We start from the raw sequence: 21778 nt of genomic DNA, 5'->3' as shown, positions 1-21778 counted from the left end.
GTCTGCTGTGGCTGTGCGGTGGGTTGTTACAGGGTTCATGGGAGCCTGTATTACCTGCTGTGTGGGGGGTGGGGATGCTCTCCTCCTTTGGGGCTTTCCCTGTGCACATGTTCCCTGAACATATCTCTGCGCTGTCTCTTGCAGTTCTTCCCAATCAGGGCTGTCTTCCTGTTCTAAACTTTCCCCAAAGGTGTCTTGGAATCCCTTTTGGACAGAAAGCATTGCTTGCAGGTCTGCAATTTGCTTTCGGCACTTCGCATGGTCTAAGGTACTCTGCCTTTGTTCCGTGGTTGCAGCGTGGAGCGCTCTCAAGGCTGCCTTGAGATCACTACATTGCTTCTGTAGCGTCTCCACCTGCTTCTCTGTCTCTTTCTTAACCAGGACGGCACGCTGCGTGTCCTGATAAGCCTTCTCATACTGGGATTGAAAACTGCTTAAATGCGCCAGACAAGACTGGTGACCCCGTTTGGCGTCAGCCACCTCTTCGTCCTTGGCTTCTAACTGCCTTTTCAATTCCAGGTTCTCTTTTTCCATCTCGCATACATTGATTTTACTCATACGATGTATGCCTTCTATTTCTTTTCGGAGCGTCCTGACGACCTCCTCTGTGCCTCGCAATTGTGCCATGCAGGACACGATTGCCATCGGCTTGCGCGCTTTCGCTAAGCTTTTCTTATGGATTTCACTCATGTTCTCCCACCAAGTATGCCCTATACTTCCAGGACCTGAGTCGTCATTATTACAGAGACCGCTCCACACGGGCCATCCTTTGCCCTGCAGAAATTTGCGAATTTCCACTTCCCAAATGGGACACTGTCCCACTTTAATGCTGCTGATCGGTGCGACCGCAAATTCTTCGGGGTTCATGAGCTGCCATCTCTCTTATCTGCTCGCTACGTTCAAATTTGGAACAGGGGGATAAGATGGTGTCGTAGATGCGGGTACGGCTTGCGCTAATTTCCGAAAATACCGACTTCCGACAGTTTTGACGCAACAAAAATCTATCAGTTTTACCTTATAACCCTGTTAGTTACACATGCATACACACACTTCCGAATTGTGAATTATTAACCAGAACCGCTTGAACACTTGTGTTTTTTTTTGTTTATGCTTCCGATTGGATTCTATTCAAATTTCTGGGGTTCTCCCGGAGTGGTTTTCCATTTCTATGTCGGGTTCCACCAGAGTCGCCAATTATGTTGCTCTTTTTAGCCTTAGTTTTATTACCTCTGATTATGTCACCTTTGCTCACGAGTCGCCAGGTATCTTTCTGATACCGCCGCGTGGTTCAAGCTCGAGTTATGATTAATAAGTCAGCACACCGCTTAGTAAGATTGAAATCAACGGTCATTTATTATATACAACAATTAATGCTTACACAATAATCCTATCTATATCGAAACCTACCACTACTGGACAATACTTAACTTTAGGAAGGGCCCACCAGGTCAGGGAAACGAATGGCTTATCGAATCGGATCTGGCCCGCGGGATTCAAAAGGCTGATACGGGTCGATGGCTAGGAGTCTTTATCGGGTAGCGATCGCTGGAGTCAAACTTACGGTTCTTTGCTGAAGGTCCTTGTGAAGGCTGCGAGCAGGTGAAGAAGGGAGAGAGAGAGAGACCGGAACGTGGCCCCTCACTTTATAGGGCCCAGGGGCTTCCCGCCTCTCGGGGCGGCCCTTGACCCTGAGTCCCAAGTGATTGGACTTGTTCCCAATCACTGGATTCGATATGCTCCAATAATGGGGTGATTCCTCGATCGGGGGGGGGGGTGGTCGTTCACCTGCCTTTGTTTCGACCACTGCAGGCGCCGACAGGTCTGGCCTGGCATTCAATTGCTAATATGTTGCAATTGTTCCCGGGATAGCCGATTAAACTGCAGATGTCTGGGTTGATGTGCTGCTAATAGTCTTGAGTATCGATCTGGGCTGACTTCCCCAGAGCCGAATACGCTATTCTGTCTGCAGCTGTCCGTTTGTGTCCTGTTGGCTGCTTTTCCCATCAGCCTTTTCGGTTAGCCATTTTAAATCGGGTTTTGGCCAAATTAATAAGGAATCAGCCATTTTAGGTGGCTACACTGGATGGAGCAGCAGCTACAGTGGGTTTCCTATCTTGAGGGAAGGAAATGAAAGGTTGGCTTTCCTCCTCCAAACACACATTCCACCAGACAACAGCACAGCCTGAAGTACAACATCTTGCCCACTGAGAGGGGAACGAGGAGATAGAGAGCAGGTGGTAATGAGTTGCTCCTGTAAAGTGGTAACTTGATCGGTGGAACAAGGTGAGTTTTAGTGAACTCATTCGTTTGAAACATTTCCTTTTCCACAGTTCAGGTTTAGGAATGAAAAGTGAATTATAAATAAAATCCCTTCCCCACCCAATTGTTTCCATAGATAGATGTATTGCCCTCCAGAGAGGTTGTGTGTGATTATATTGGCTCTCAGTGGTTTGTGGTTGACCTTATTATAGTATTTTGGCTTAAACGTTTGGTGGAATGCGAACCATCTGTAATCTTTACAATAACAATATTTATAAAGAATTGCAAGGAGTACAGTCTTCACAAAGAAACTTTCACACAAAGCCTCCACTTTGTGCTGAGAAACAGCCTGGATTTATCGCAATGTCCCTTGACCGAGTTGGAAAGTTGATTTATATTTTAAAATTTAGAAATTCCTCAAAGAAGGCCGCCCAGAATTCCCTGAGTCTGGGCACGACCAGGACATGTGGGTGTGGTTGGCCGGACCACCCCCAGCACATTTCGCACTTGTCCTCCACCTCGGGAGGAACCCACTCATGCGTGTCTTAGTGACGTGTGCTTTGTGCACCACCTTGAGCTGCATCAGGATTAGCCCGGCGCAGGAGGCGATGGAGTTGACTGTGCAGTTCCTCGATCCAGAGTCCTCCCCCTATCTCCGTGCCTAATTCCTCATCCAATGGAGACCAATCCTTTTCCAAGAGCCTCCTATATATAGCACTGCACTTGTCGTCCCCTAACCAGTCCAGCCCCACCATCCTGTCCAGGATTGTGTGCGTGGGTCTTTGGGGGAACTCTTTCTGGGGAAAGTTACGTAGCTGCAGATATCTGAGCTTGTTCCATTTTGGGAGTTGGAGCTTCTCAGTGAGTTTCCCCCAAGGCGGTGGGGGTCGAGATGGAGCCCTGAAGGGCAGCACGGTGCGCAGTGGTTAGCACTGCTGCCTCACGGCGCCGAGGTCCCAGGTTCGATCCCGGCTCTGGGTCACTGTCCGTGTGGAGTTTGCACATTCTCCCCGTGTTTGCCCCCACAATCCAAAGATGTGCAGGGTAGGTGGATTGGCCTCGCTAAATTGCCCCTTAATTGGAAAAAATGAATTGGGTACTCCAATTTTATAAAAAGAAAAGAGATGGAGCCCTGCCTGTCTGTGGCGGTCTTCAAGATATCAGAACACCCAGAGCTCAGGACAGGAAAAGAGGCGGAGGCCCTAGCCTTTTGCCTCACTGATCGTCAGGCAGAGGCCTCTGGGGTGGAAGTTGGCAGCACCGCCTCAGGCGTTGGAATGGCTCGCAGACCTAGCCAAATTCATGAGGCTGGGAAAAATTTTAAAAAGAGGGTCTGAACAGAGGTTCCACACCATGTGGAGCAAGTTCACAAACTTATTCACAGACCTGCTTGCAACCAGCAGCCAGTCAGACTAGCTGGGGTTGGAAAAGAGGGGATAGGGATAGCCACCCAGAGAGAGGAGAGCTAGACAGAAATAGGGAAGAAAGGAGGAGGAAGGCCATCTACTGGTGGGAGCACAGGACTTCCCTATATGGGGAAGAGTAACAAGCAGACCCACACCCTCTCGAAGGCCTAAGGATCAAGGTGGGAGGGGGACTACCCCCCCCCCCCACACACCAATGGAATGAAGGCTACCGACAAACAAAGGGGGAGACCCCAAACGCACCAGGATACAGAAGGATGAAACAAGAAACGACTCCTACCGCTAAATGCCAGGGACCCTAATGTAACCCGACAGAATGTTCTGAAAATCGAACATTGTTGTACAAGTGTAAATGGTATCCAGCGTTAGAGCCCCGGCCACGATGACAAGGAGGGGCCCAAGGCTGGCCGTTCAAACCTACGTCATTGTACGGTACTTTGTGTGAAAGCCTGGTTTTTGAAAGTTTTTAATTCTTTCTCTCCTCTTTTCTGGTTTCCTCTGTAACTGTTATTTGAAATACCAATAAAAATATTTTCAAAAATAAAAATCTAGAAATTCCCTTTTGTTCGAATGAGAAATGGACTCCAGCCTGGAAAAGAAATGACGTCTTTGATATGCTGGTGTTGGGGGAAAGTGGGGGCACCATCATTCTGTCCTCCCAGTCAGATATGCATTTACGTGGCTGATAACTCACAGGGAATGGCTTTTTCTTTTAGTTCTATGGGGCAGAATATAATTACAAAATGTAATTAAGTCACATTCTGACTCAAGCATTAAGTGTTAACAAATCAATTTGTGTTCAGATAGCTTCCTCTCACCGGTATCCTCAGTTAGCAAGGAACGATGCCTGGGTATTTGTCCTTATCCACAATAATCATGAGGCTGTGATTTTTTTAAGTGATACTCACAATAGGTTGAATTTCAGGGTTTGGATATAATGCCGCCATGTTCCCCACCCCTACACCTAAAATGTCGAGGTGGGAGGGGGGAAGGGCAGCTGTGAGGCGGGACTTTCACTCCTCAGAAACAGGAGGGCTGGGTACTTGAAGTGAGACTCTCCCACCACCACTGGCTAAATCCCAGCAGCAGTGAGCTGCTGGCCAATCTGAGGCTTGCAGCTTTTTAGCACTGGCAGCGCCTCCGGGAGTGGTGGCCACTGCTGATAGTGCAGCAAGATAGAGAGGTTGAACTGCCCTGGTAACCAGGGCTGGATGTAAGTCTGGGCTCGCAGTGCGCTAGGTCATGGTGAGGGGAGTTGGAAGGCTGGGGTAGGTAGGCTGAGGGACGGACCCTGGGGGTGGCTCAGATAGCTCCAATGGACACATAAAGAAGGGAACACCCCTTCCCTGTCACCAGCCTTTTCAGGGAAAGCTGCTTGGCTGGGCACTTGAAGTGAGACTCTCCCACCATCACTGGCTAAATCCCAGCAGTGGTGAGGTGAGGCCCATAAGTGGGCCTTGTGGCTAATTAAAGGCTGCTTAAAGGCTTCAGTTGACCCAGACGCAAACTACCCCACATCCACCCCCCTGCCCCATTGCTGGTAAAATGAGGGAAAGCTGGACAGGTAGGCAGAAGGCATGTTGCCACTGAAATTTATCTGTCTTCACTACCCACCCACCCCCACCCACCCCTCCCCGCACCATCCCCCATCTTAAATCTTGCCAATGAAGGAGCAAAAAACAGAAAATTCTGTTTTGCATTCACACTGGCTTTTCCCACAAAATTAGGAGAGAAATGTTACTCTCCAAGATCATACAGCTCGAAAAACATTGTGTGTCTGGCCCTTCCATGAATCTGGTCACTTGTGGACCATCACCAGAAATCAAAATGACCAAGAATGCAATTGTCTTGTTCTAAAAGCCTATTTAGCCTGCCCTACACAGGACCCCTATGAGGCTGACTCTCAAATGCTCTTTTGAAGTGGCTGAGTGAGTCTCTCAATCAGAAAATCAGAGCAACAATGAATAGACAATAAATGTAGCCTTGCCAGTCTCACCCACATTGTTTGAACGTACATTTTATTTTGCAAAAAGCCTTCACGACAAAAGCATACACTTTCGAGGATTTACAAAGACTGCCAATTAATTAAAGTTGAATACTCAAATAAGTGGATTATCATACAATCTTATTATGTTGGATAAACAGTCTCAGGGAGCTATTTCTACTGAAGTTGGTAGGATCATAGAAATCCAGCACATACTTTGTCTCATTACCGACAAAGATTCTTTATATATTCAGCCAGTGACATTGGATTCTTTACACTAGGTGAAATCAGGGCCATACCTGTCTAGGTGAAAAGCAGCTATTTCCGCATTGTGCCGTTGACTGTCAACAAAATAAAAAACGTCTTCTGGAGTCTCCTCCTCTCGTGTTTGCCTGAAAAAGTGAATGGAACATATTTTGTGTAGTGTGGGCCCATTCATCACACAAAAAAATTAAGGGGGACATCTCCAATCAGTTGCATACATACAGGCACAATGTCCGCTTGAAATATTCTTGAATTCCCCTCTTAGGGGTGCCTGTGAGGAAGAAGGATGAATACGGCAATTTTCGGGAACCTTGGATAACGAGAGATATTGTAGGCCTCGTCAAAAAGAAAAAGGAGGCATTTGTCAGGGCGAAAAGGCTGGGAACAGACAAAGCCTGTGTGGAATATAAGGAAAGTAGGAAGGAACTTAAGCAAGGAGTCAGGAGGGCTAGAAGGGGTCACAAAAAGTCATTGGCAAATAGGGTTAAGGAAAATCCCAAAGCTTTTTACACGTACATAAAAAGCAAGAGGGTAGGCAGGGAAAGGGTTGGCCCACTGAAGGATAGGCAAGGGAATCTATGTGTGGAGCCAGAGGAAATGGGCGAGGTACTAAATGAATACTTTGCATCAGTATTCACCAAAGAGAAGGAATTGGTAGATGTTGAGTCTGGAGAAGGGTGTGTAGATAGCCTGGGTCACATTGAGATCCAAAAAGACGAGGTGTTGGGCATCTTAAAAAATATTAAGGTAGATAAGTCCCCAGGGCCTGATGGGATTTACCCCAGAATACTGAAGGAGGCTGGAGAGGAAATTGCTGAGACCTTGACAGACATCTTTGGATCCTCACTGTCTTCAGGTGATGTCCCGGAGGACTGGAGAATAGCCAATGTTGTTCCTTTGTTTAAGAAGGGTAGCAAGGATAATCCAGGGAACTACAGGCCGGTGAGCCTTACTTCAGTGGTAGGGAAATTACTGGAGAGAATTCTTCGAGACAGGATCTACTCCCATTTGGAAGCAAATGGACGTATTAGTGAGAGGCAGCGTGGTTTTGTGAAGGAGAGGTCGTGTCTCACTAACTTGATAGAGTTTTTCGAGGAGGTCACTAAGATGATTGATGCAGGTAGGGCAGTGGGCACTGGATGTTGTCTATATGGACTTCAGTAAGGCCTTTGACAAGGTCCCTCATGGTAGACTAGTACAAAAGGTGAGGTCACAAGGGATCAGGGGTGAGCTGGCAAGGTGGATACAGAACTGGCTAGGTCATAGAAGGCAGAGAGTAGCAATGGAAGGATGCTTTTCTAATTGGAGGGCTGTGACCAGTGGTGTTCCGCAGTGATCAGTGCTGGGACCTTTGCTGTTTGTAGTATATATAAACGATTTGGAGGAAAATGTAACCGGTCTGATTAGTAAGTTTGCAGACGACACAAAGGTTGGTGGAATTGCGGATACCGATAAGGACTGTCAGAGGATACAGCAGGATTTAGATTGTTTGGAGATTTGGGCGGAGAGATGGCAGATGGAGTTTAATCCGGACAAATCTGAGATGCATTTTGGAAGGTCTAATGCAGGTAGGGAATATACAGTGAATGATAGAACCGTCAGGAGTATTGACAATCAGAGAGATCTAGGTGTACAGGTCCACAGGTCACTGAAAGAGGCAACACAGGTGGAGAAGGTAGTCAAGAAGGTATATGGCATGCTTGCCTTCATTGGCCGGGGCATTGAGTATAAGAATTGGCAAGTCATGTTGCAGCTGTATAGAACCTTAGTTAGGCCACACTTGGAGTATAGTGTTCAATTCTGGTCGCCACACTACCAGAAGGATGTGGAGGCTTTAGAGAGGTGCAGAAGAGATTTACCAGAATGTTGCCTGGTATGGAGGGCATTAGCTATGAGGAGCGGCTGACTAAACTCGGTTTGTTCTCACTGGAACGACGGAGGTTGAGGGGCGACCTGATAAGAGGTCTACAAAATTATATGGGGCATAGACAGAGTGGATAGTCAGAGGCTTTTCCCCAGGGTAGAGGGGTCAATTACTAGGGGACATAGGTTTAAGGTGAGAGGGGCAAGGTTTAGAGTAGATGTACGAGGCAAGTTTTTTACACAGAGGGTAGTGGGTGCCTGGAACCCGCTACCGGAGGAGGTGGTGGAAGCAGGGACGATAGTGACATTGAAGGGGCATCTTGACAAATACATGAATAGGATGGGAATAGAGGGATATGGACCCAGGAAGTGTAGAAGATTGTAGTTTAGTTGGGCAGCATGGTCGGCATGGGCTTGGAGGGCCGAAGGGCCTGTTCCTGTGCTGTACATTTCTTTGTTCTGCACAATTCTTCAGTTACCCCTCGCTTCCTGCAGGCTGCTGTGTAGCCAGCTGCCAGAAAATGTCTACCTCAGGATGTTGAGAATAACTGCCATGGTATTATAGTAATTGACGTTTACGTTAATGATGGAAAGGGATAAGTATACACCGCAGGGCAAGAGTTATAGCTGGGGGAAGGGCAATTATGATGCCATTAGAAGTGACTTGGGGGGGGATAAGGTGGAGAAGTAGGCTGCAAGTGTTGGGCACACTGGATAAGTGGAGCTTGTTCAAGGATCAGCTACTGCGTGTTCTTGATAAGTATGTACCGGTCAGGCAGGGAGGAAGGCGCCGAGCGAGGGAACCGTGGTTTACCAAAGAAGTGGAATCTCTTATTAAGAGGAAGAAGGAGGCCTATGTGAAGATGAGGTGTGAAGTTTCAGTTGGGGCGATGGATAGTTACAAGGTAGCGAGGAAGGATCTAAAGAGAGAGCTAAGACGAGCAAGGAGGGGACATGAGAAGTATTTGGCAGGAAGGATCAAGGAAAACCCAAAAGCTTTCTATAGGTATGTCAGGAATAAGCGAATGACTAGGGAAAGAGTAGGACCAGTCAAGGACAGGGATGGGAAGTTGTGTGTGGAGTCTGAAGAGATAGGCGAGATACTAACTGAATATTTTTCGTCAGTATTCACTCAGGAAAAAGATAATGTTGTGGAGGAGAATGCTGAGCCCCAGGCTAATAGATTAGATGGCATTGAGGTACGTAGGGAAGAGGTGTTGGCAATTCTGGACAGGCTGAAAATAGATAAGTCCCCGGGACCTGATGGGATTTATCCTAGGATTCTCTGGGAGGCCAGGGAAGAGATTGCTGGACCTTTGGCTTTGATTTTTATGTCATCATTGGCTACAGGAATAGTGCCAGAGGACTGGAGGATAGCAAATGTGGTCCCTTTGTTCAAAAAGGGGAGCAGAGACAACCCCGGCAACTATAGACCGGTGAGCCTCACGTCTGTAGTGGGTAAAGTCTTGGAGGGGATTATAAGAGACAAGATTTATAATCATCTAGATAGGAATAATATGATCAGGGATAGTCAGCATGGCTTTGTGAAGGGTAGGTCATGCCTCACAAACCTTATCGAGTTCTTTGAGAAGGTGACTGAACAGGTAGACGAGGGTAGAGCAGTTGATGTGGTGTATATGGATTTCAGCAAAGCGTTTGATAAGGTTCCCCACGGTAGGCTATTGCAGAAAATACGGAGGCTGGGGATTGAGGGTGATTTAGAGATGTGGATCAGAAATTGGCTAGCTGAAAGAAGACAGAGAGTGGTGGTTGATGGGAAATGTTCAGAATGGAGTTCAGTCACAAGTGGAGTACCACAAGGATCTGTTCTGGGGCCGTTGCTGTTTGTCATTTTTATCAATGACCTAGAGGAAGGCGCAGAAGGGTGGGTGAGTAAATTTGCAGACGATACAAAAGTCGGTGGTGTTGTCGATAGTGTGGAAGGATGTAGCAGGTTACAGAGGGATATAGATAAGCTGCAGAGCTGGGCTGAGAGGTGGTAAATGGAGTTTAATGTAGAGAAGTGTGAGGTGATTCACTTTGGAAGGAATAACAGGAATGCGGAATATTTGGCTAATGGTAAAGTTCTTGAAAGTGTGGATGAGCAGAGGGATCTAGGTGTCCACGTACATAGATCCCTGAAAGTTGCCACCCAGGTTGATAGGGTTGTGAAGAAGGCCTATGGAGTGTTGGCCTTTATTGGTAGAGGGATTGAGTTCCGGAGTCAGGAGGTCATGTTGCAGCTGTACAGAACTCTGGTACGGCCGCATTTGGAGTATTGCGTACAGTTCTGGTCACCGCATTATGGGAAGGACGTGGAGGCTTTGGAGCAGGTGCAGAGGAGATTTACCAGGATGTTGCCTGGTATGGAGGGAAAATCTTATGAGGAAAGGCTGATGGACTTGAGGTTGTTTTCGTTGGAGAGAAGAAGGTTAAGAAGAGACTTAATAGAGGCATACAAAATGATCAGGGGGTTGGATAGGGTGGACAGTGAGAGCCTTCTCCCGTGGATGGAAATGGCTGGCACGAGGGGACATAGCTTTAAACTGAGGGGTAATAGATATAGGACAGAGGTCAGAGGTAGGTTCTTTACGCAAAGAGTAGTGAGGCCGTGGAATGCCCTCCCTGCAACAGTAGTGAACTCGCCAACATTGAGGGCATTTAAAAGTTTATTGGATAAACATATGGATGATAATGGCATAGTGTAGGTTAGCTGGCTTTTGTTTCGGTGCAACATCGTGGGCCGAAGGGCCTGTACTGCGCTGTATTGTTCTATGTTCTATCTGGAACCAGTGCACTTTGAATGTAGAGATATGTACTTCCATAACAGCACCACCCCCCAACTCCATAAAGAGAAAATACAACTAGCTATGATTGACAGCTCCTGACCGCATCAAACACAGTTTAGTACTTTCTGCTGAGAAAAAGAGGGATTGAAAGCATTAAACTCCTAAATGTTTATAAACATTGAGGTTAGGTTCAAAGCAGGGTACTTGAGATGCAGCCACACACAAAGGAAAATGAAAATAAACAATCCAGACACCTTGCCTGTCAATTGCAGCCCACTAAAAGCTTTTTTTCTTTTAAAGTGAATAGATGCCTTGCAATCAAAGGGTCTGAGGGGGTCGAAAGCCTTGTGGTGTGGTTTTGGCTTTCTATGAAGTAACAGCTGCTGCTTTCTACACCTCTGTCTGAGTGAAAAAGCAATGATTTTTCACAGTCTCTGCCTAGACCTCTTTGGCTTCCAGGCAGGGGTGTCTGATGAGGAGGGGGGAGACTTTGATATGGGGTCTCTGACATGGGGGGTCTTTGATATGGGGAATCTCTGATATGGGTGGGGTCTCTGATATGGGTGGGATCTCTGATATGGGGGTGTCTAATGGGGATGTCTGATTGTGTGTGTGGGGGGGGGGGTTTCTGGTGAGGGGGGTGTCGACAGGATTTACATTGTGCGGAGAAGTACCGTTACAATGTACATTTCTCTAGGCTGGGCTCCATGGTCTTTGCAAAGTCTGAAATGGATCAGTCTTAATTTTGCCTGTGATTGGTCTGTGAAAGTGATCCCACTGCTCCATCAGGTGAGACAAAAGCTGCTTATTTGATTGGCCTGTTATGAAATCCCAAACTGAACTGAAAATGATGATTCGAAAAGGACTGTGATCAGCACCCAAGTCAAATAGACAAGCACGGTAGCACAGTTGCTTCACAGCTCCAGGGCCCCAGGTTCGATTTCCGGCTTGGGTCACTGTCTGTGCAGAGGCTGCACGTTCTCCCTGTGCCTGCGTGGGTTTCCTCCGGGTGCTCTGGCTTCCTCCCACAGTCCAAAGATGTGCAGGTTAGGTGGATTGGCCACGATAAATTGCCCTTAGTGTCCAAAAAGGTTAGGTGGGGTTATTGGGTTAGGGAGTAGGTATGGGCTTAAGTAGGGTGCACTTTCCAAGGGCCAGTGCAGACTCGATGGGCCGAATGGCTTCCTTCTGCACTGTAAATTCTATGATTGATTGAATTTATCCAGTGGATCAGTCTCTGGTATCCCATAACAACATTTTTCGATAGCACCTTGGTGACCTGAGAATGTCTCAATAAACATCACAGCCAGTGGGGTACCTTTATGAAACGTATGTTGTGATGTAGGAAACGCAGGAGCCAATTTGCAGACAGCAAGGCCTTGCAAACATCAATGTGATGGTGGCCAGATAAATAGATGTTTGTTGAGGGATAAATATTGTTCAATGTACCTGGGATAAACCCCCTGTACTTCTTCAGAATAGTAAGAAGTCTTACAACACCAGGTTAAAGTCCAACTGGTTTATTTGGAGCTTTCGGAGCGTAGCACCTTCATCAGGTGAGCTGCGCTCCAAAAGCTAGTGATTCCAAACAAACCTGTTGGATTTTAACCTGGTGTTGTAAGACTTCTTACTGTACCCACCACAATCCAACGCTGGCATCCCCACATCATGGTTACCTTCTTCAGAATAGTTTTGTAGGAACTTTCACATCTACTAGAGAGGGGCCTCAGTTTCACATCCCATCCAAAGATGGCAACCCCAACAGTGCAACACTCTTTCAGTAGTGCAGTGGACTGTTAGCTTAGAATTGTATGCTCAAATCTTTGTTGTGGGATTCAAATCCACACCCTTTCGCCTCAGGCGCAAAAGTGCGTTGAAAAACAAAGGTCGAACCGCAGTAAAGCTTTTAAAGTTTTCAATGCTCAGAGTTCTGAAGGACAGTAACTGAGAACCTCAGCTGGAGTAGCAGTTGGGCTCGAGCGTGTTGTAACAACTCGAGATGTTCAATTGATATGAATTACCTTGTGGTTTGGAAACATCTTTTGAACCCTGGGCCAGTGTTGCAGTGCCTGCAACTCACTCCAACGCGATTGCTAACGTTTGCATCATATCGAGAATTGTGGCTTCCTTTTTGAAAAAAATCTTTGCAGTGGTTGTAGGATTGCAAAGACTGCCTCAGCCACAGAGGCAGACTGATAGCATATTACAGTCAGGACGAAAGATTGAAGGTTTATTGCATCAAGCAACACTGGTTGGTAAAAAATGTACAATTTCCACAGGGAATTCTGACGATGTTCACTTTAACTTATGCAGGAATTCCTGAGAAACGCCGTTTGCAATTATTTTTGCCATTTCTTCGGGCCAGAATTTTATGTTCTCCCCGTGCAGGTTCTGAGACAGGGTGGGGGTTGGGGTGGGGGGGGGGAGCATAAGGTTGCATGGGTGGAATTCCCTCTGACATTCCGCCCACCCTGACCCAGGTGCAATTTCAGGACGGACTGGGCCTTGATCGGGAGATCAATCCTTTCCCCTTTTAAGGCCCTTAAGCAGCCACTTTGTGGTCAGTTAAGGGCCTTTTCCCACCCAGCTTAAACTTTTAGGCTGGCAGGTTCGGGTCAGAGGTTGGGAAACTGAAAAACCAATGATTCTCCATCTTGGGTGGGAAGTGGGGAGAGCAGGGGTCTGTGCGAGGAGGACAGTACCTGGACCTGAAGGCTCCTTCAGATCTGGGATGCTCTTCCCTCTGAGACCCAGAAGCTCCCCCCGATGTCAAGATCCCGTCCCCCCACCCACCGCTACCCCCTCCCCTTCCCCTCCTCCACAGGCACCCCCTACCTTCCTGCCCCCGGGACCTCCCTCAAGTGCAGTCCTGGGACAATAGCTGAGGTGGAGCAATGCAGTACCCGTTCTGGCCACTGCAGCGATGTGCCTGTTGAAAGCATCCCATGGCGGGATTTCCTTCCAAGGGCAGACAGAAGTCCTGCCTGATGCCAATCAAGGCTCAGTTAAGCGCGCAATGGCTGTGGGCCTGTCAGAATTGGCGGGGGTGGGTTACACTATGTCGGTGCTCGCCGTCCTGAAAATTCAGGCCCCGGGGTTTCTGTCAATGCTGCACCAGGATCTCAGGCATGGAAATTCGACCACTTCTTGTAGAATAAGTGACAGTTTTCTATTAAAGGGGAAGTAAGGCATTTATCTAACTACTGATTACTTCAACTAGATTTGTGGGTGAAGCCAGCTGCTCCCCACATGTGGTATGAAGTGGAATCATGGATTTCTTCATTTGAGAACTGAAGCTTGACAGGGAAAGCTGCAGGACAACGCCACAAGTCACATCCCTTCAGATACCCTTTTACCTCTGATCTCTGGCACAGAGAGACAAAGTCCCTTGCTATCAGTGAGCTACATTTCCATTAGTTGATTGACCTAGACCTTGTTTTCAGGCTCTTTGTAAGTTTTTTTAAACTGTTCAGTTCAGACTGTAATGCAGAAACCACTATCACCATTAAAGGGTTGACAGGTTAGTGACATATGAGTGTACTTTCAACTGAATCAATCTGTCTCCAATATGATTGAAAATAAAGTATCTAATTCATTTAAATGTCTTTGAAATAATGAGTAAAGGATTCTCCTCATTTGCTACTTGTAGCAAAAGTATAATCATTTTCTTTCTATCCGTAGTTATGGTTTTGTAACAAACAGCAAAATGAGATAAGTCCTCCCAGTGTATTCAACACCTCAACCTTCTGTGGTAAATAATTCCACAGGTTCACCCCTCTCTGAGTGAATAGATACATTCCAACGAGTAAGAAGAAATTCAAGAGGCAGACCCACTGTCCATGGTCAACTAGAAAGGTTAAAGATGGTATCAAACTTAAAGAAAAAACATATAAATGTGCAAAGACAGTTGGCAGATTAGAAGATTGGACAGAATATATGGAACAGCAAAGGATGACTAAAAGATTAATAAGGAGGGAAAAATTAGAGTACAAGTCAAAGCTAGCCAGAAATATAAAAACAGATATTAAGAGTTTTTCTAAATATTTAAAAAAGAAAAGTTGACAAAGTGAGCATTGGTCCTTTGGAAAGTGTGCCTGGGGAATTGATAATGGAAAACAAGAAAATGGCTGATGAATTGAAAAGACATTTTGCATCAGTTTTCACCATAGAGGATGTGGGCGACGTGGTTGCATAGTGGTTAGCACTGTTGCCTCACAGCACCAGTGTCCCAGGTTTGATTCCCACTTGGGTCACTGTCTGTGCGAAGTCTGCACGTTCTCCCCGTGTCTGCGTGGATTTCCTCCCGGTGCTCCCGTTTCCTCGCACAAGTCCCGAAAGATGTGCTTGTTAGGTGAATTGGAAATTCTGAATTCTCCCTCTGTGTACCCGAACAGGCGCCGGAGTCTTGGATTTTCACAGTAACTTCATTGCAGCATTAGTGTGAGCCTAATTGTGACAACAAAGATTTTTTTTTTGAAGTAACATCCCAGAAGCTGCTATACATCAGGAAATAGAAGGGAAGGAGGAACTCAGGAAAATTACAGTCACCAGGAAAGTGGTACTGAGTAAATGTTTGGAACTTCAGGTTAACAAGAGCTCAGGTCCCAGATGGACTTCACCCTGGGATCTTAAAAGAAGTGGCGAGTGAGATAGTTGATGCATTGATTTTAATTTTCCATATCTCCCTAGATTCAGGTAAGGTCCCAGTAGATTAGATTATAGCAGTGGAGAATCCCAGCCGAGGTTACTGTCAGGTCGGCAATGATTTTATTAAATGGCCTCAGTCCCCTCCTGCTCCTTGTTCGTATGTAATGTGAAGACTTAGACATGGAATGGTGTCCAAATGAGTGATGGACCAGAGGATGCTCAGAACGTTCAGTCTCATTCACAGTCGAAAACCCTGCCTCGAAGTACTGTGGGAAGGAGACAGAATTGATGAATTTTTTTTAAAAATCTGATTATTTTCAATAAAACAAATCCCAAGAATGTAATGTTGGATGATTCATCCCAAGGTATGAATGTAACACTCACCTCTCAGCAGCATCTTTGGAGTTTGGTTTAAGCATGTAGATATTATGGGTGAGGCTCAATACTCTCATGAACTCTCTTGTCCTTTCTCGTTTGAATGTTTGCAACTGTGTTAAACAGTGACAATACCTGATGATTCACTCCAATGTGGAAGGGCTACAGGGTGTTTAAGTTGCAATGAGGTTAAACGTGGGTGCTTGTGAATTAACTTACTTCATGGGCTTGAACATGGCTTTTCCAAAGTTCTGAAATTTTAGAAGTAATTTCAGATGGACTCCACTTGGCTTCACAACTTGCAGAGAAAGTGAGAGGGAAAAGAAACAAGGAAATTGAAAGTTACAACAGATAAAATTGTATTCCTTACAGTACATGTTATCTTCATTTGAATTCCGCCCTCAGATACTGCTCGCGATCCAAGACAAACACAGTGTAAAATACTTGAAAGCATGCAGTGGCTTCAGAGCAGAAAAACACTTTGGTTTTATAATGAGGGCAGACTGAACACGTACTCATAGCTTTAAGTGGGAAATTCACATCTTCTGCCCATATCTCTCATCATGTAGTTATAAGCCGTAATTCTCATGGTTTATGGAAAAGTGCTGCCTTCCGCAGAATGATGCACAAAGTTCCAAACAATTAAACTAAGTGTAGTTTTGCTTGTGCGTTTCAGAATGAACAAAAACTACCACTTGCACCATGCAAACCAGTTTACAGATAGATGTAGTAACTTCTGCCATGGCCTTTCATTGTCAGGTACCATATCCATGCAGGATAAGCTCATGCTTCTTATTCACCAAATATAGAACCTTATACACACGTCATATAAGTTCAGAGGTGGTAGATTTAGAACTGAGATGAGGAAGAACTACTTCTCGCAGATGGTGCCAAATTTGTGGAACTCGCTGCCCCATAGTATGGTGGAATCGGAGTCATTAAATGGTTTCAAGAAGGAGATAGGGATATTTCTGATTTTAAAAACAGGTTAAATGGATGTGGGGAACAGGTGAGGAGGTGGATTTGAGACCAGGAAGAGATCAGCAATGATCTGATTGAATGGCAGAGAGGCTCGAAGGGCTGAATTGCTTACTTCTGCTCCGAATTCCTTTGCTCCTATGTTCCTATGTCCTATGTTACGGCCCTAAAACTATTGTCCCTTCTGCACACCAGTACCAGATTAAGGTAGCAAAAATACCAAAATGCGGAGTTCAGTTCTAACATTAACACCCCACCATTATTGTACAGATTCGGAGTCATGGGATATACACCATATTATCAGGTGTAAAAGTCCTAGCTTCATTGTGCCCGAGATGCCAGTAGCATATTGGGAACCAAATCTAAATGTTATAATGAGCCAGTCTTGCATAATGGGGTAAGAACGTTCACTTCGGAACAGATGTGTGAAGCATTTCTTGAGCTGCAATTCTGGTCCGTATATCCTGGATCATATTATCAGTTCTTTACAACATTGAACATGGTGGAAAGTTATTATTTTTTTTTTTTAATGTTTTTATTCTCCATTTTCACATTTTCCTTCAAAATTTACACCCCACCAACAGGCAACAAACGGTAACAAATACAAAGTCAATACCATTAACATCAACAAAGATCCCATCCTCCCATCACCCCACCCAACTGTCAATATATGCGTCAAATAAAATAAACCCTCCCACGGTGGGGAAAAAAACAAAAGCGAGAAAGAAAAAGGAGCCCGGAATCGCCCATGGCCACCATTAACCGATAGCGTCGCCCCCATCGCACCCCCTCCGCCCCCCCCCCCCCCCACCACCACCACCACGACAACACTCAATGCCATCCAACCTCCAAAATAGTACCGTAAATGACACCCAAGAGTTGTAAACCCCCTCTCCCCAACTCCTCCCCCTCCACTTCCTCTTGGAAAACTCCTCCCCCCAACCTCGGTTCCTTCCACCCAACTTTCCACCCCGGCTAGACCACTCGGACCCTGTTCTGCCAGGCTCCGATGGCCGCAGCCCCTCCTCCCACCTCACTCCCGTTCACTGGCCGGCTGAAACTGGCCAGCGTGGAGGCCCCCGCCCAGGTCCTTTCCCCCTTGTCCGACCCCAGGAAAAACCCAGAAGTCCCCTTTTAGCACACAAACCCCGCATATCCACCTACACCCCAAAGAGCCCTCATTTCGACTGAAAGTCCCACTTCTTCCCTTGTCCAAATATACACAACGTTGGCTCCTATAGCCCATACACCAGGACGCAGTGAAACAAAAAAGAAAAAAAAATACAGTCATGAGGCTACGTTGGTACATGACCATTTCTCAATTCTGCCACAGTCGTTCTGCCTTCACAAACTCCTCCGCTGCTTCTGCCGTCCCAAAATAAAAGTCCGTGAACTTGTAGGTCACCCTCAGCTTCGCTGGATATGCAATGCCGCACTGCACCCTGCTAACGTACAGTGCCCTCTTCACTCGGTTGAAGGCAGCCCGCCTCCCTGCCAGCTCCACTGTAAAGTCGTGGTACCCTCTTCACACGGTTGAAGGCAGCCCGTCTCCTCACCAGCTCCACCGTAAAGTCCTGGTATACACGTATACCAGCTCCAGCCCACTGCACCACCCGCTTCTGCTTGGCCCAGCTCAGGACCTTCTCCTTTACACTGTGTAGCGCACAAAGACTCACGAGAGACGAATAGAGATGAAGTCGATGAGGCTTTATTAAGCGTGACTTGTTCCCCGCAGTTCAGCAACAGACTGGCCTGAGGGGGAGAACTCCTGGTTCTTATACTCCGCCTTCAGGGCGGAGCTAGGGATCAACGGCCAACCAGGACCCGGGATCTGTCAGCCAATGACATCACGGCTTCACAGTCCCACATGACCCCTAATGCATACTACCACATTCACCCCTTGTAAAAAATGAACCCGGCAGGGTGGTGCTTCGCATGGTGGTAGGGGTTTACAAGGCTGGTCCTGGGAGGAAAAAAACTTTTGCATGTCATCACAGTGCCCTACACTGGGCTATGTACAGGGTTTTTTTTTTGTTTTGAACTATTTACAGTATTCGTAAGAGGGAAAAAAAAAGGAAAAAAAATTCTCGTGAAAGTCCACAACATTCTAGTGTTACACCGATGCCACGAGTCGGTCGGGCGGTCTGGTCGTCCTTGTCGATCGCCTCAGCCCCGGTGGTGGTGGTGCTTGTTCCAGTGTTGTCGTCTCCGGGAGCTTTACGGTGTCTGCTTCTGCTTCACTCCTGGTCGGACATGGGAGGAGGACCGATCCTCCCGGGAAGGGGGCGGTCGCGGGGTGCGCCGGTGGCAGGGAGGGGGTGATTGGTGTCGGGGGGGGTGCGTGTTGCCGACGGGCGCCAGGTCTCGCAGGGAGACCGTGTCCTGTCGGCCGTCGGGGTACGCCACGTAGGCGTACTGCGGGTTCGCGTGGAGGAGGTGAACCCTCTCGACCAACGGGTCCGACTTGTGCGCCCGCACATGTTTCCGGAGCAAGATGGGTCCTGGGGCCGCCAGCCAGGTTGGCTGCGACGTTCCAGAGGAGGACTTCCTGGGGAAGACAAGGAGGCGCTCATGAGGCGTTTGATTAGTGGTAGTACACAACAGCGACCGGATGGAGTGGAGAGCGTCCGGGAGGACCTCCTGCCACCGTGAAACTGGGAGATCCCTGGACCGTAGGGCCAGTAGGACGGTCTTCCAGACCGTGCCGTTCTCCCTCTCTACTTGCCCGTTCCCCCGGGGGTTGTAGCTGGTCGTCCTGCTCGAGGATATACCCTTGCTAAGCAGGAACTGGCGCAGCTCGTCACTCATGAAGGAGGACCCCCTGTCGCTATGGATATATGCGGGGCAACCGAACAGTGTGAATATGGTGTTAAGGGCTTTAATAACTGTGGCCGCTGTCATGTCGGGGCAGGGGATGGCGAAAGGGAAACGAGAGTACTCGTCCACCACGTTCAGGAAGTATGTGTTGCGGTCGGTGGAGGGGAGGGGCCCTTTGAAATCCAGACTGAGGCGTTCAAAGGGACGGGAAGCCTTGATCAGGTGCGCTCTATCCGGCCTGAAAAAGTGCGGTTTGCACTCTGCGCAGATGTGGCAGTTCCTGGTGACTGTACGGACCTCCTCCACGGAGTAGGGGAGGTTGCGGGACTTTATAAAATGGTAGAACCGAGTGACCCCCAGGTGGCAGAGGTCCTCGTGGAGGGTTTGGAGACGGTTAATTTGTGCGTTGGCACATGTGCCACGGGATAGGGCATCGGACGGCTCGTTCAGCTTTCCGGGACGGTACAAGATCTCATAGTTGAAGGTGGAGAGCTCGATCCTCCACCTTAAGATCTTGTCATTTTTAATTTTGCCCCGCTGTGCATTATCGAACATGAAAGCTACTGACCGTTGGTCAGTGAGGAGAGTGAATCTCCTGCCGGCCAGGTAATGCCTCCAATGTCGCACAGCTTCCACTATGGCTTGGGCTTCCTTTTCCACTGAGGAGTGGCGGATTTCTGAGGCGTGGAGGGTTCGGGAGAAAAAGGCCACGGGTCTGCCCGCTTGGTTAAAGGTGGCCGCTAGAGCTACGTCGGAGGCGTCGCTCTCGACCTGGAAGGGGAGGGGCTCGTCGATGGCGCGCATCGTGGCCTTTGCGATATCCGCTTTGATGCGGCTGAAGGCCTGGCAAGCCTCTGTCGACAGAGGGAAGGTCGTGGTCTGTATTAGGGGGCGGGCCTTGTCTGTGTACTGGGGGACCCACTGGGCGTAATATGAAAAGAACCCCAGGCAGCGTTTTAGGGCTTTTGAGCAGTGAGGGAGGGGATATTCCATGAGGGGGCGCATACGTTCGGGGTCGGGGCCTATTATCCCATTGCGCACTACATATCCCAAGATGGCTAGCCGGTTTGTGCTGAAAACGCACTTGTCCTCGTTGTATGTGAGGTTCAAGGCTTTAGCGGTCTGGAGGAATTTTTGGAGGTTGGCGTCGTGGTCCTGCTGATCGTGGCCGCAGATGGTTACGTTGTCGAGATACGGGAACGTGGCCTGCAACCCGTGTTGATCAACCATTCGGTCCATCTCTCGTTGGAAGACCGAGACCCCGTTTGTGACACCAAATGGGACCCTTAGGAAGTGGTATAATCGCCCGTCTGCCTCGAAGGCTGTGTACTTGCGGTCACTTGGGCGGATGGGGAGCTGATGGTAGGCGGACTTGAGGTCCACGGTGGAGAAGACTTTATATTGGGCAATCCGATTGACCATGTCGGATATGCGGGGGAGAGGGTACGCATCTAGCTGTGTGTACCTGTTGATGGTCTGGCTATAGTCTATGACCATCCTTTGCTTCTCCCCTGTCTTTACTACTACCACCTGTGCTCTCCAGGGACTATTGCTGGCCTGGATTATGCCTTCCTTCAGTAGCCGCTGGACTTCGGACCGAATTAATGTCCGGTCCTGGGCGCTGTACCGTCTGCTCCTAGTGGCGACGGGTTTGCAATCCGGGGTGAGGTTTGCAAACAAGGATGGGGGCTCAACCTTGAGGGTTGCGAGGCCGCAGATAGTGAGTGGGGGTATTGGGCCGCCAAATTGGAAGGTTAGGCTCTGCAGGTTGCACTGGAAGTCTAATCCCAGTAATGTGGGCGCGCAGAGTTGGGGAAGGACGTAGAGCCTGTAGTTTTTAAACTCCCTCCCTTGCACCGTTAGGGTCACTATGCAGAAGCCTTTGATCTGTACGGAGTGGGATCCTGCAGCTAGGGAAATCTTTTGCGCACTGGGACGGATGGTCAAAAAACACCGTCTTACCGTGTCGGGGTGGATGAAGCTTTCTGTGCTCCCGGAGTCGACCAGGCATGGTGTCTCGTGCCCGTTGATCAGCACCGTTGTTGTCGTCGTCTGGAGCGTCCGGGGCAGTGCTTGGTCCAGCGTCATTGAGGCCAGACGTGGTCGTAGTGCTTCAGCGTCTTCCTCGAACCCCGTTGAGCCGTCGATGCTGGGGTCCATTGTTGCTGTCCAAGATGGCGGCGGGGGTGAACAAAATGGCCGCCCCATGCATCGCACATGGCTGGGGGGGTCACAAGATGGCGGCGGGGGTGGACAAAATGGCCGCCCCCATGCGTCGCACAGGGCTGGGGGGTCCCAAGATGGCGGCGCCCCTCCTCCCCTCGTGGTGGCCGGGACCCAAAATGGCGGCGCCTGCGGGTCGCACATGGGGCGCTGGG

The 21778-nt window shown here is 48.3% G+C and overlaps 1 protein-coding gene across 1 annotated transcript in view; it reads right to left on the bottom strand.

Moving 5' to 3' along the window:
* The window catches only part of fam20a (FAM20A golgi associated secretory pathway pseudokinase), a 108345-nt gene that overhangs the window by 25587 nt on the left and 60980 nt on the right, over positions 1-21778 (bottom strand). The window contains exons 4-5 of the mRNA XM_072483477.1: positions 15825-15903; positions 5967-6059 (exon numbers count right to left, since the gene is read on the bottom strand). Of these exons, the coding sequence (XP_072339578.1) occupies positions 5967-6059; positions 15825-15903 (172 nt within the window). The remainder of the gene's footprint in view (positions 1-5966; positions 6060-15824; positions 15904-21778) is intronic.

The sequence above is a fragment of the Scyliorhinus torazame genome, chromosome 18, assembly GCF_047496885.1.
Source record: "Scyliorhinus torazame isolate Kashiwa2021f chromosome 18, sScyTor2.1, whole genome shotgun sequence".
NCBI classification, from domain to species: domain Eukaryota; kingdom Metazoa; phylum Chordata; class Chondrichthyes; order Carcharhiniformes; family Scyliorhinidae; genus Scyliorhinus; species Scyliorhinus torazame.
The sequence above is the reverse complement of the archived record's forward strand: the minus strand, read 5'-3'. Positions and strand labels throughout refer to the sequence as shown.